This window comes from Leopardus geoffroyi, chromosome A3, assembly GCF_018350155.1.
Source record: "Leopardus geoffroyi isolate Oge1 chromosome A3, O.geoffroyi_Oge1_pat1.0, whole genome shotgun sequence".
NCBI lineage: Eukaryota > Metazoa > Chordata > Mammalia > Carnivora > Felidae > Leopardus > Leopardus geoffroyi.
Window position 1 is genome coordinate 47,971,107 of NC_059336.1, and position 15,236 is coordinate 47,986,342.

The 15,236-nt window shown below is 39.8% G+C and overlaps 1 protein-coding gene across 1 annotated transcript in view; it reads right to left on the minus strand.

Annotated features, from left to right (window-relative positions):
• Positions 1-463: 463 nt before the first annotated feature.
• The window catches only part of CD93 (CD93 molecule), a 31,304-nt gene continuing 16,531 nt past the window's right edge, over positions 464-15,236 (minus strand). Inside the window, exon 2 of the mRNA XM_045445485.1 lies at positions 464-2,003. Within this exon, the coding sequence (XP_045301441.1) occupies positions 1,958-2,003 (46 nt within the window). The 3' untranslated portion in view covers positions 464-1,957. The remainder of the gene's footprint in view (positions 2,004-15,236) is intronic.

The following is a 15,236-nucleotide window of genomic DNA, read 5'->3' on the forward strand; positions in this document are numbered from 1 at the left end:
CCTCTATATTTTTTACAACAAACATGTTCTTCATAAATAATGGGTTCCAATTCTTTTTTTTTTTTCTTTTTTTTTTTTTTTTTTTTTTAATTTTTTTTTTTCAACGTTTATTTATTTTTGGGACAGAGAGAGACAGAGCATGAACGGGGGAGGGGCAGCGAGAGAGGGAGACACAGAATCGGAAACAGGCTCCAGGCTCTGAGCCATCAGCCCAGAGCCCGACGCGGGGCTCGAACTCCCGGACCGCGAGATCGTGACCTGGCTGAAGTCGGACGCCCAACCGACTGCGCCACCCAGGCGCCCCTTTTTTTTTTTTCTTAATGTTTATTCTTGAGAGAGGGAGACTACAAGCAGGAAAGGGACAGAGAGAAAGGGAGATACAGAATCTGAAGCAGGCTTCAGGCTCTGAACTGTCAGCACAGAGCCTGATGTGGGGTTCGAACTCATGAACCATGAGATCATGACTGGAGCCAAAGTCGGATGCTTAACTGACTGAGCCACCCAGGCACCCCTCCAATTCTTTATAAAGAAGGCAAAATTACTTTTTGGCAATTGAAAGCTAGTGGCTTTGAAAGTAATTTGTTAATAATATGCCACCTAAGTTTTGAAGTCTTATGCAAAATAGAATGTATTTTGAGTCACTCAGCTCACTGCTTTTGAAGCATTTAATGAAAGTGTCTTTAGCAGCATCACAGGAGAGTTGCCCTTGTGGACTTAGGAAGAACTTAGGTTTTTGCATCCCAGATCTCATCACACATGCTTCCCCAAACAATGATTTCACAAGTGAACAGATTTCTATCACAGAGATTCAACCAGGCTGTGTAGTAGAGCCCTATCCTAATGCGCCCACAACATAACTACCAATTTACTATTTAGTTGCTACATCTTGTGGCTTCTTGCTTTGAGTTGTGGCAGGCAAGACAATCAGAGCACCAGTTAAGACCCAGGTATGGGAAGAATTTTGTGTAGGGCAAACTTCCTCTGTAAAAGACCAGGTAGTAAATGTGTCAGGCTTTGCTGGCCCTTTTGTCTCTGTTGTAACTACTCAACACTGGCATTGTAGCATAAGCATAGCACTGTCCAATATAATCAATATGCTATTTACTGCTATGCAATAAATCTTCCTCAAATTTAGTCATGGGAACAATCAAAATTTGACCCCCCCCCCAATATCTAGTCAGATTGTTATTGAATAATACAGACCTGAATTCTTTTAGTAACTCCTAGATGCTAGTTAGATAGCTTATTTCCATCAATATCTGGTCAGTCAGGGTTGCAGACTAGCTACTACACACCTTTGGTGGATGCAGTCCTGCAGGATGGTTTGACAACTTTGGGTGATTTGACTCGGAACATCTTGAACTTGGGAACACAGGCCCTCTGAGGAGTAAAGGAGTCACAGTCCACAGTCCACTGTAAGGAGGCAGCTTTACTCTGGGCTCAAGGTGGCCAACATTTAAGTCTGTTACTCAGAAATTCCACCTCCACCCACAGGACTGCAGGTATTTGAGGCTTCCTCAAGCTTTTGAGGGAGAGGAAAGGGAGTGGATCCCCACTGAGGGAGCTTCAGGTCCTGCTCACCTGCATCCAGAGCCAGCTCACCCATGGGGAGATGGGGAAGCATTCAGTCCACACCCAAGTCCCTGTGAATACTTTCCAGAGTGAGAATAATTCTGAAGCCAGATTCCAGAGAAGCACTGGCAAAGACTCCTCATCAGGGTTTCTTCTTCTTTGGAAGGGGTTTCTGGGACATTTAGTAAGATCCAGCTTTCCAGAGTCCCTCAAAGGGCTCTCCAGAACACGAGGAACCCTTCCTTGTCTTATTCCACAGAAGAATGATTTTCCTTGGAACTGGTTGTTGCTTTTATGGTCACTTCTGGTGACCAGCTGGCTACTGAAGAACCTTGGAGCCAATAGATGCAAGGGAAAGTTCGGGCAGCATTATTCATGGTGCAAATTAAAAACTCCAGCTGGTTCTACAGCAAGCAGATAAATGCACACAGCTGAAAATAAAGTAAATGTAGAACTTGAAATATGCCACAGAAACATTCTGTAATTCTCTATTTTCTCACAACGTGTGCACTTTCTGTTCTTTTGCCTGTAGTTCTGAGCTTGGACATCATTTTCATATTTTATCTTGTAATCTAAAAGTTCTTATTTTGTTGGGAATAAAGCAATCTCTGAATCTGGGGGAAAATAATAATTGAAAAAAAAATATTTGACTTCCTAATTCTGAGAAAGTGGCCCAGCATCTTTCCAAGCAGTTGAAAACATCATTCAAATGAGATATTCTCCCGGGCTCCGTAGAATTGACAAAGATATGGACACCCTACCCCCAGAATATTTGGGCATTGCTGCCTCTAGCAGAACGGAAGATAGCTTGGGTTGGAAACAGGGTGGCCCTGCTGTGATGCAGGCTGAGGAAGAGGAGGGAGACAGCAGACTTCTGCAGGCTTGTCCCTCAACATGTGATCCCCAGACCAGCATTCTCACCTGGAAGTTTGTTAGAGCAATGTCTCTGACTCCTCCCCATGGCTTCTGAATCAGAATCTGCCTTTGACAAGATCCTGGGTGGTTGGTACACACAAGTCCCCCAGCACGGTTGTGCCTGAGGAGGAACCAGCAGGGCAACTGAATGGCCTCATTGAGATGAGAAGCTCCTTGCCCTGCCCTCCATTAGAGTTGCAATGATCCTCTCTAGGTGTGTGGAAAGGTGCTCCTAAGACCATTAACATCAGAATTATGTCTTCTCACTCTAAACACCATTCATCACCATGAGACTTGTCAGCAAAGCAGATTCTGGGCCCAGCCCAGTCCTTCTGAGTTGGAAACTCCAAGGGTTGAGCCCAATCATCTGGATTTGAGCATGCATTTCTGGGGATTCTGATGTATACCCATGAGAACCATGGGCTCATGGTGTATGAGATATGAATGAAAGTGGCCTCCAAGGCTCTGAGCACATCCTCACCACCCCACCTCATCTCCTGTGCTTTCCACTCTGGGTCCTGGCTCTGCCAACACATCCATAGACCCTGCAACTACAGTTCTTGGCTCCAAGGCCACATCTAACCCAAATCTTATTGTAATTAAATAGTAGAGATAAACTTTTAAGCCAATCAAGTTGGAATTAGAATTTAGCCACAAAGAAGAAGGTACAGCAGGCATCACTATCATGAGGCTGAAAGTCATGCATTGGGATAAAAGCAGAAAGCTTGAAGAAATCCAAGATGCTAAAAGCATTAAGAACTCATAGCCCCACTCATGAACAATCAACACCTGGAATTCTTGTTAGGGGAGATAAATCAATCTTCTTCTGATTCCACCACTATAATTGGATTTCTGTTACATGCAACCAGTCACATGCCTAGTTGGTACAAATTTGAATAAATTAAAGTATAGCTTCCTGGATTGCCATTTATCTGATCTAATTTCTTTAAATTTCAAGGCCTGACCCCTATTTTTAGCCAAATACATCATTTAATAGTATCTTCTATATGTCCATTAGGTCATATCCCTTAAACCAGGGGTCAACAAAGATGGATAGATAGTCAATATTTTAGGTGTTGCTGGTCATTTGGTCTCTGCCATCATAGATGAAAGCAGCCATAGGCAATATGTAAATGAATGAAAGTGCAGTGTCCCAATAAAACTTTATTTGTAGACCTTGAATTTTTTTACAACGTTCTCATGTCATGAAATATTTTTCTTCTTTTGATTTTTGCCTAACTATTAAAACATGTAAAAACCATTTTTAGCTCATGGGCCTTATGAAAACAGGCAGCAGGCCAGATTGGGCCTACAGGTCATAGTTTGCTGATCCCTGCCTTAAACACATTAAAAAAGAAAAATCCCAGATGACATAGACCTTGATTATAAGAGTTTTCTCTAATTCAAAGAAGATATGCAGACAGAAAGGTAAAAACCCAACAACTGAAGTAGCACTTATTCAAATGTAAGGGGCAGTGGCAGAGGGGGGACCCCAGCTCTAAATTTTGCCCCATTTTGGATGTATTTATCACTGTTGCACAAATCTGGTGGGTGAAAAAGAGGTTACAGAGTCAGAAGGAAAAAAGGAGAAAGGAGAAGCCAGAGTGTTTAAGAAGTTGGAGTTGGGGAAGGATGAAGTAAAATGACTGGAGGCTTTGAACTGCAAAGAGAGAGAAATACTGCTCCAGTTCTTTCAGTTCAAGGCCACAAAGCTTCCCCATGGCTCCCAGACAGAGTTGGCCTTGCCTTGACTGATCCCATCAGGTACTTGGAACCCTCAGTCATGTAGTTTCCAGTAAGTTGTGAGCCTAGGCTTAACATCGCCCTCCATGTTCTGAACTCACCACATCCAAGGCAGAAATAAGCCCTTTCCATCTTTGGTTACTTAATTAGCTCAATCTGGTCTGCTGCACAGGTGCTTCTGTCCCATGAATTAGTTCATACAAGGTTGGCAAATGGGAGCCAAGGTCACTGTCCTGCAGACATATGCTAGTTCAGATACTGTTTTTCATGCACTTTTAGAAATCACTTTTTGGTGACTGTCACTACTATATTACAGAACAAAGCTACATTTAAAAAAACTTGGAAATACCTATAATTTAGTTATAATCTTAGTATGCAAGGGAATATGTTAGTTTCCTATTGCTGCAGTAGCCAACTACCATGAATTAGTAGTTTAAAACAATACACATTTGTTATCTTAACAGTTCCTTCTGGATGTAAGAAGTTCAAAATCAAGGTATGGTAAGGCCATGTTCCTTCTGGAGAATCTAGGGGAGAACATTCCAGCTTTTGGAGGTTGTCTGCATTTCCTGTGCCAACAGCTTAGTACCTGCCAATCTCTCTCTTCAACCTTTGCTTTGGTTGTTGTATCTCTTTCTTTGACTTTTCTATCTCCCTCTTCCATATTTTAAGGAATTTGTGATTACAATTGGGCCCACCAGACTGAGGCCATAGATCCAAAGATAATAAAGGGTTAATAATAAAACCAAGGAAAAAAATCATTTTGTTGAAATGACATAATAACCCTAACATTTCTGATTTTGACACAGGTCAAATACGTCAAAGATATTATCTGGACCATGTTTCATGAAATCTTCAGGGGCTTATATATGACATGAGTTAAAAACACCATTCATCTTTCTGCCCCTAACTTTATTTCTTACAAGTATCTTTTCAAAAAAAAATTCATTTCTGAATTTCATTCAATTTTTTAAATTTCACACTTAAAATTACAAAATAGTATGCTGATTCCTGGGGCAGATGAATGAGAAGTACAATGTCATAAATCCTCCAAGAGGATTTCTTGGCCAGGTGCAATTGTGGCACCTCACTTACCACAGCAGAGTGTCAGAAATCCACATCTACACATCTTTTGTCTGTCATCTGAATTAGATGTAGCTGGATTTAGCAGCAAATCTGTGTCTCTCAAATTGGTTGGCAAGGCCGCCAAACCTGAGTTTAAAAGGTTCAATTTACTTATAATACCACATATTCTTTTTTTTTCTTAATTTAATGATAAGCAGGAGAATTTGAAGTAGGAGAAGAAAGACAAATGGAAATAAAAAGGTTCTGTGAGCTGTTCTCTTCACAGATTTGGTTTGCCAGAGCTGGATTCAAGATCTAAAGCTTCGATGTCTATTCACTCAATGACATCAGTGTGGGTGGTCTGACCCCACATAGTTGTCTGTGGCTTCCACAGTGACCAGCACATTCTTTATTGCTCACTTTCAATTCCCTTCTCTCAGCAATTAATTTTACTTTTAAGACAGTCACCTCCCCTAGCCAAACCATTGAAAGATGGAAATACCATCTTGTCTTCTAAGAAGGCACATACCTTAAACCACTGGAAAACCTGAAACATAGTAAAAGGCTATGTCAGTTTTTCCTCCAGTTTCAGAGTTGGTACAGAGCAGTGCTGTTGAACTTGAGCAATGTTTATGGCAAAAATAAGTGATCAGAAGCAGGAAAGCACTGCAAAGAATAACACTCCTTCATTTATGGAGAGATTTTATTTGCTTTAGCAATCTAATAGACGGAAAGAAAATTTCTGTTAACAGGAATGTCACCCAGCAGGGTGCCTGGTAATAAAAATGTCACCATCAACTATGTTGTAAGAAAATGTTTTTTTTTCTATATTTTGCCACTGACATTTTCTAACCCTTTAAAAGGAAGTGCAGTATACCCTTATCCACAGGATGAGTTTGTCTCTGACGTGTCAAGGCTCTGGCAAGACAGTCTTGTGAAATGCAGCGTCAAATTAGAAACAGCCCAGGTGTTCCTCAGTAGTTAAAAGGATACATGGATACATGAATTGTGGTATGTCCATTCAATGGAATTCTATTGAGCAATTAGGAGGAATAAACACACAACAGTAGGGATGAATCTAAAAAGCATTGTACTGAATGAAAACAGATTTACATACAAGAGTAAGCTCTGATTCCATTTTTCACAAAGTTTTCTAAAAAACTAATCAATGCTGGGGAAAAAAATTTAGAGTAGCAGTTGCCTCTAGTGAGAGCCTGTGGCTGGGTGTGTGGTCACAATTGACCGAGAAGCAGGGTGAGGAAACTTTCTGGGGTGATGGTCATGTTCCTTACTTTGATAAGGATGTGAGTTATGAAGGTGTCCATATTTGTCAAAAGTCACAGAATGGTATGCCTAAAATGTATACATTTAATTGTATGTAAATTTTACCTCATAAGAAAAACATTACCATAAACAATTATTGGACTCTAGTTAATGGCATGTGCTAAAGTGTTTAGGATGAAGTGTACTGATGTCTGCAATTTACTTTGAAATGCACCCAAAATAAGATGTACCAATGGGTGTATAGATGGGTAGGCATGTGATAAAATAATTACAGTGCAATATTAGTGGTAGAATCTGGGTGGGTGTATAGATTCTCACTTACATGTTTGAACATTTTCATAACAAAATGTCAGAAAAATGGCATTGCTAGGGGAGTATACCCTCTTTCCATTAAACATTTTTCACTAACTTGAGGGAGACTCACTTTGCTCCATTGACAAATAACAATCTTGAATATGCAATAAGCATTTGCTTTAGGCACTAGGTGGATGTCCATCTGTGTGACACCTGTAATAGCAACCACAGCGGCTGTTCTGTGACTTCATCCTTCTTTAAGTCAGGGAATAGTTTAAGGACAGCCACAGGAAAAGCCTTGTGAAGGCCCCGGTTCATCCTCCCAGCAGGATGACACCCATACTGTCATCCCTCTGGGGAGTTGCAGCAGCTCTGAGGTTCCTTCTAATCAGCTCCTATGTGCTCTTCCAAAGCTGTTTCACTCTTCCCCTTCATGAGCCTTCCTTCCATGTAAACTCTTTCTTTAGTATTCCTAAGGAACTTCCTGGAAGCTTTCCCCTCCCATCTTCCATCTCTACACCCTAGCCACTTCCCTCCACTCAGCTCCTGAGCAGTCTGACCCACATTGCCCTGGGCGGTTGTGCCAGCTGCTCCTCATTGTAGCTGCCTTCGATCTCCCTCTTTGCATGTCTGTGCCTTTCTTACTCCTTATCAGCACCATGCCCAAGCCACCACTGCTTCACTCTTTTTATTTCCACCACCTGCCATTTCCCTTATCTCATCCATCAAATATATTTATTTTATTCCTCAGTTAATGTTTGTAAGCATGTAAATATACGTACATACACATACTTGTGTACACACATGTGCATGCACACACACATAGGTGGTAATCACATATTTATTTTGTTTACTTATCTTCTCTCTATCTGCTCCATAGGGTGGGCATCATGTCCATGTTATTATGCTTAGATGTAGAGCATGATGGCCATCACACATTTTAGGCTTAGAATAGATATCACTTGTTTGAATGAATGATTACTTCTGTTCATCTCAGCCTGTTCTGGCCCTTATGTATTCAAATACTTGAGCTTAAAAGCCTCGCTCAAGCTCCAACATTTAAAAAATAATAAGTCTATTATTTTTATTGCTCTTTTTGGTACATCTGCTTCTCAACTGATTTGTAAGCTCTCTGCAGGCTACAACTAAATCTAATATCCCTATTACAATATTTTATGTATAGTAGGAAATCTTAACCATCTATCAAGTGATTATTTTCTGTCTAGGAGAAGATTTTTTGTCTTTGTTTTTTTTTTTTTTTTTTTTTTTTTTCAACGTTTTTATTTATTTTTTTGGGACAGAGAGACACAGAGCATGAACGGGGGAGGGGCAGAGAGAGAGGGAGACACAGAATCGGAAACAGGCTCCAGGCTCTGAGCCATCAGCCCAGAGCCTGACGCGGGGCTCGAACTCACGGACCGCGAGATCGTGACCTGGCTGAAGTCGGACGCTTAACCGACTGCGCCACCCAGGCGCCCCTGTCTTTGTTTTTTTATTGAAGAATAGCTGACACACTAAATTACATTAGTTTTAGGTGTATAAAATAGTGATTTGACAATTCTATATGTCATGCTATGCTCACCACAGTGTAGCTACCCCTGTCACCATATAGTGCTATTAAGTACCTTCAATGTACCACTGAGTACATTCCCTGTGCTATATATTTCATCTCTGTGACTTTTTCATTCTATAACTGGAAGCTTGTATCTCCCATCTCCTTCACCCATTTCGCCATCCAACCAACCAACTCCCACCCTGCTGGAAACCATCATACAGTTCTCTGTATTTATGGGTCTGTTTCTGCTTTTTATTTGTTTACTTCTTTGTTTTGTTTTTTAGATTTCACATATAAATGAAATCACATAGAATTTATCTGACTTATTTCATTTAGCATAATACCCTCTAGGTCCATTGTGTTGTTAGAAATGGTAAGATCTCATTATTTTTTTATGGCTGAATAAAATTCCATCTGTAAATATCACATCTTCTTTATCCATTCATCTATCAGCGGACACTTGAGTTACTTCCATATCTTGATTATTATTAATAATGCTGCAATAAACATGAGGGTACCTATATCTTTTTGAATTCGTGTTTTCATTCTCTTTGGGTAAATACCAAGTAGTAGAATTATTGGATCATATGGTGATTCTATTTTTAATTTTTAAAGGAACTGCCATACCGTTTCCCACAGTGGCTGCACTAGTTTGCCTTCCCAACAACAGTGCATGAGGGTTAGCTTGCAACTGGTTTTACTAGTCAATGCCTCATGCCACTGCAAAACCTTCTCTGATTTTTTTTCAGAAATTAAATACATGATGGTTTTAGTAAACTTCAGAATATAGTGCCCACAAGAGCCACAAACATGCAGGGAGGATTTAAAGAAGTACAGAATCTAGAGCTCTGAGGACTTCTGTTTTATCGAACTCTTAGAATATTACTGGATCCTCTCACGGCCCTCCCCCAACACTCCTTCATTTCAGTGCAAGCAAATGAGCAGATTAAACAAGCAAATTCTGGAGGTGAGCTGCCTGGTGTCTTCATCGTGGGCAGGGGCAGGGACAGAGCCAGACCTAGGCCTTAGTGAAGTCTGGTTCAGACCCTCTCCAGTCCCTTTCTAGAGCTGACTCTTGGAGCAAGGCCCCTCTCTGTGCCACAGGTTCCTCCTCTGTGCAGTGAGGATGAAAGCCACCTTCAGCAATGTGTCTCAGAACCTGTCTAAGAGAAGATTCTTAATGGCTTTCTCAGCTACATTATACAGTGTTTATAAACTTCTTACCCTTCCATCCTTTGGCACCCACTTACCAATAGTCCAAGTCCTAGGACCCTTCTGGAGATGAGAAGGGCTGCTGAGGTCTTGGATACCAATGGTTACTGGGAGACTCTCACAGGGATCCAGGTGGCAGGAGATGGTGCTGGCAAGGCCAAAGCTGAGGAAGGGGATGTGCAAGGAAGAGACAGCATGGGAAGTCCCATTCAACCAGAGAGACAGATAGGCACATTGGCAGAGGGAGACCAGTGAGCTTACTGAGCTCTCGGCACCTGCCTTTGATGCAAGGTTCCACTTCATTTAGCAACTGGCATGAATTTAAAGATCCATTGATTGGTATGTTTCAATCTGTACTTGTTTTGCAGCCAATGTTCTGAGATGTGCGCATGTCTGCACACACACACACACACACACACACACACACACACCACATGTACCCTCCCCCATTCTTACCTCCACCAGGCCTTTTCCACACAGTTTGGTATCTACTCTGTCCTAAACTAGCTCTTAATAGATTTCAATCAGAGTAAAATAAAACTCCCTGCTTTCCTTTTTATTGATCCAGGGTAAACAAAGTTCATCTCTTTGAATGATACAATTTATACTGTGCCTAGTAAAATAACCAGAATTGTGTTTCCTTGTAATAGTCTTTCATCAACATCTAGGGAGTGACATGGCTTTAAGAGCAAAGTTATGGGGAATCAGATAGGCTTCAGTTTAAATCTTGGTTCTGATAGCTGTGACAATGGACTAATTGCTTAAATGTCATCAAGCTTTAATTTCTCTACCTATAAATCTAGCATAATTCATAGTGTCTAGTGCATAATGAAGACATTTAGCACAATACCAAGCACATAGGATGGGCCCAAATAATCATTACTACTATTCGCTCTGTTTTCATGATAGCTAGGATCTCTGAGTCTCAGTTTCCCTTCCCTTTCAAAGTAAAGATAAAAACCACGTCCTAGGGTTAGATGACACAATACAGGTGACACAATCAAGGTTACTCTGAACTCCTGGGTCTGCCTCATGGACATCCAGGATGGGCAGTGGAACCAGGCAGGTGTATGGGAAAGTGTCAGGCATTTGTTACAGAGAAAATAGATGTTGCTGCTTATGCTGCTGTCAGCAATTATACTGTTATTAAATTCCTATCCAGACCTTGTTGGCAGGGAATTGTTATGAAGATCCATGGTCCTCAAATCTTAAAGCTTACGAGGATGTATGATCATCTTCAATAATCTATACATCAAGGTCATACAAAACTCCTGGGCAAATCTTCAGTTTTAATCCAAAATTATTGTGTCAAACTTCATTTATTTAGATGGGATATAGGATGATGTGTTTGTCTTGTTGGGAGAGAAAAAGTGAGTCTGAAAATGTGAAAAAAATTGAATTAGAGAATGTTTTAAATGGCAGTGTGGCAGACACTTTATGACACCCCCCTTTCCCGATCCACAAGCCCTACACTTTAATGTCCCTTCCAATGCTTGGGCTAGAGAAGGTCATGTTGTCCAATTCTAGCCAACTGAGCATAAAAACACGTGGTGAGTGACTTGGAGGGTTCTTCAAAAATGACAAGCTTAGGATCTGGTTTTGGTAAAACAAAACAAAACACTAGTAATAATACTTCTGGACAAAATATGAAAAACAGCCATTTGAAGGCACTAGGGCATTACCAAAACCAGGCAGAAACTGCAGGGATTTAACCCTTTGAAGGAGGAAATTACTTTGGATGATATCCATGTTATTCATACTTTCCCTGAACATACCCCCAATTCACAGAACGTGGGGTAACTAAAACACTTGTAGGCAGTCTTGTGTTATTGGCTGGAAGTGTCAAAAGATGGATTTCAGGGTTTACACAGCTGGATATTAAGATGGTAATCTTGGAAAACAGGAAGCCACAGGGAAGAGTCCCAGATCATCTAAATATAAGCTCCACTTAAAGCTTTGACTAACTCCATGAAATACATGCAGGAAGGAGAATCCAAGAAGCCCAGTGGAAATTAACAGACAGATGAATGAAAAGGCTGAGCATATATGTCTTCCACTGACCACCACAGGGGAGGCAGAGTTTAAAGTTTAAGTATCACCAAGTTAGGAGGGCTTGGTAAACACCTGAAATCCCCCAAAAAGCCATACTTTAGAAGTAAAGATTATATCCCAGAACTAAGGAATTTACTCTAGGATTAAGGGGAGAAAACACAAAATATACATACCCTAATAAAGCATAAAACCAAGTCTTCACAAGTTCTGTGTAATCAACCAAGAATTTAACAGCCTGGTAGAATAAAAATCAAATTCACAGAACAGAGGGAAATTATACAAACGAGAGCCTCCAAGGTATGCCAAAGTCTGCCATAAAATTTAAAATACTAGATGTAAAAAGAAACAGGAAAAAATGACTCATAATTTAAAAAAAAGAAAGAGAGAAAGCTATCAACAAAACAGGTGTTAAAATGAGTCAAAAAGTGTAATTAACAGATAAAAACTATAAAGAAACTATTATAAGCATATTCAAAGAGTTAAGGAAAAGATAATCATATTGAGTAAACAATAAATCTCAGCAAATAAATGAAAGCTAAAAAAGGAAATTCTAGTACTGAAAATTACAATATCTGAAATGAAAACTTTACATTATGATATAGGAAATGGTAGGGAGATAAGTCAGTAAACTTATGAATTTGAATATAACTCAGTAGAAATCAATCAGTATGAAGAATAGAAAGATACATAGATTCAGAAAGAATAAATAAAGCTTCAGTAATAAGAAATTGGAGTCTTAGATGCAGAGAAGACAGAGAAAGAATGTAACAATAAAGTATTTGATGACATATTTCCCAAATTTCCCAAATTTTGTTAAAATTTTAGTTCCAAGAATTTTAGTGAGCCCCAAGCAGGTAAGTACAGAGAAAACCATAATTATGTCTCTTATGGCCAAATTGATGAAAAGGAACAATAGGGGGAATATCTTGAAAGTAGCTAGAGAAAAACAAACTGATCTCTTATCAGAAATAATGAAAACCAGAAGACAATGAGACAATATCATTAAAGTAGTTAAACAAACAATAAAGCTACTGTCAACACAAAATATTATGCCCAGATAAAATATTCTTCAAGGATGGAGAAGAAGTAAATACATTTTCAAATAAAAGAAAACTAAGATAATCCAGTGCTGGCAGATGTGCACTGTAATAGTGCTAAAGGAAACTCTCAGGTGACAGGAAATGACACCTCATGAAAATTGGGATGACATTCAAAATGGTAAATATGTGAATAATTATAAAAGATAACATTTACTCAACTCCCTCAAAAACAACTGACAATTTAAAGCAAAGACTATGACATTGTATTGTAGGATTTATAAGTTCTGTAGATATAAAACACATGACCAAAAAAATACAAAAGACAGGCATAATAGAATTATACTGTTTTAAGTCCTTGTTATTTCATACAAGGTGGTACAGTATTAATTCTAAACAGACTGTGATTAGATATAATTTCTAAAGCAACAATAAAATAATAATATTCAGGGATATCTGTAAATACCCACGGGAAGTCCATCTACAGGCTGAAATTTTCAAGCTTGACTATAGGTAATTGCAAAGACTTTAGCTAATGGGTGTCATGGGCGAAGCTGCCCTCCCACAGTGGACTTGAGGCATGGCCAGTGCACTGCAGTCTCTGAATGGGGGTGCAGTCAGGACTCAGGACCCCCTGGATGGAGCTGCTCCCTACATATTTGCATTCCTAGCCCTGGATGCCTTCATTCCTAGTTCTGTTTATCTGAGGGCCTGGACAGAGGTCTTTTTCCTGTACCTCGGCTGAGGTCTCCTTATGGGCAGGGCTGGGAGCCAAGGAGAATCTTGAATACTTTTCCCCACTCTGACTCAGTCTACTCCTAGCCTTCCCCTTCTCTGACTCTACCTCCTCATAACCCATAAAACTTCTGGAGCCTTTTGTTCAGGGCTTCCTCCACAGTGAGACCACTCCCATGCTTGTGTTGATTTAGCTGACCCCTTACCCATGCAACTCCATGGGAGAAAATGGAACAGGGGTTCAGCACTTTCTCCCGTTTTAGATACTTGCACATACTGTCTTAGTAAGTGATTAAAGGCTTCTTTGCTTACTTAGTTTTTTAATTTTTTTAAATGTTTATTTATTTTGAGAGAGAGAGAGAAAGCTTAGGAAGGAGAGGGGAACTGAGAGAGGAAGAGAGAGAATACCAAGCAGGTTCCACGCTGCCAGCACAGAGCCCCATGTGGTGCTTGAAACCACAAGCAATGAGACCATTACCTGAGCCAAAATCAAGAGTTGACAACCAACTGAATCATCCAGGCACCCCTCTTTCATTTTGCCTTATTGTTGTTTTAATCAGCTATTCCAACACCTGACAGATTCTCTCACTCTCTCTTTCCAGCTCAGCTGAACTCCTGACACCCAACAGAAAAATAAAAACGCACTAGTAAAATATACTGAAAATTTAAAACTTCTCTTAATGGATGGAAAGACAAGCCACAGCCTTGGAAATATCATCAAAACAAATATCTGAGAAAGAAATGTTACCCAAAATATACAGAAAACTTTTAAAACTCAACAATAAGACTACAAATAATCCATTTTTTTAAATGGGCAGAAGACCTGAACAGACACTTCATCAGAGAAGATACACAGATAGCAAGTAAGTGTCTGAAAAGACGTTCCACATCATGTCATCAAGGAAATGCAAACTAAAACAACAATAAGATACCACTACACACCTATTAGATTAGCCAAAATCCAGAGCACTAACAATACTACGTGCTGGCAAGGATGTGGAGCAACAGGAGATCTCATTCATTGCTAGTGGAAAGGCAAGATGAAACAGTTTCTTTGAAAACCAGTTGGGATGTTTCTTATAAAACTAAACATACTCTTATCATCTGACCCAGTAAGCACACTCCTAGGTTTTTTACCCACCAAATGGTTTGAAAACTTATGTCCACACAAACACCTGCACACAAAAGTTTATATTTTATTGATAATGTAAAACTTGGAAACAACCAGTATGTCCTAAGGTGAACAGATAAACTGTAGTACATACTGACAATGGAGTATTATTCTATATTAAAAAGAAATGAGCTAGCAATTCATGAAAGACATGGAGGAACTATAAATACTAAGCCATAGCATAGCCATATTGCTAAGCCAATCTTAAAAATCTATGTACTATATGATTATAGCTATATGACTTTCTAGGAAAAGCCAAACTGTTGAGACAGTAAAAGATCAATTTTTGCCAGGGCTTCAGAGGGGAGGAAAGAGGGAGAGGTGAACAGGTGGAGCACAGGGTTTTTTTAGGGCAGTGAATACTCTGCATGACACTGTAATGATGAATACATGTCATCACACATTTTTCAAAGCCCATAGAATATGCAACAGAAAAAGTGAATCCTAATGTTAACTGTGGACTCTGGGTAATAATAATGTGTCAATATTGGCATATCAAGTGTACCAAATGTCCCACATCAATGCAGAATGTTAATAACAGGGAAAGTGTTGGGTTAAGTGTTGAAAGATTATACGGGAACTCTTTGTATTTTCAGCTCAA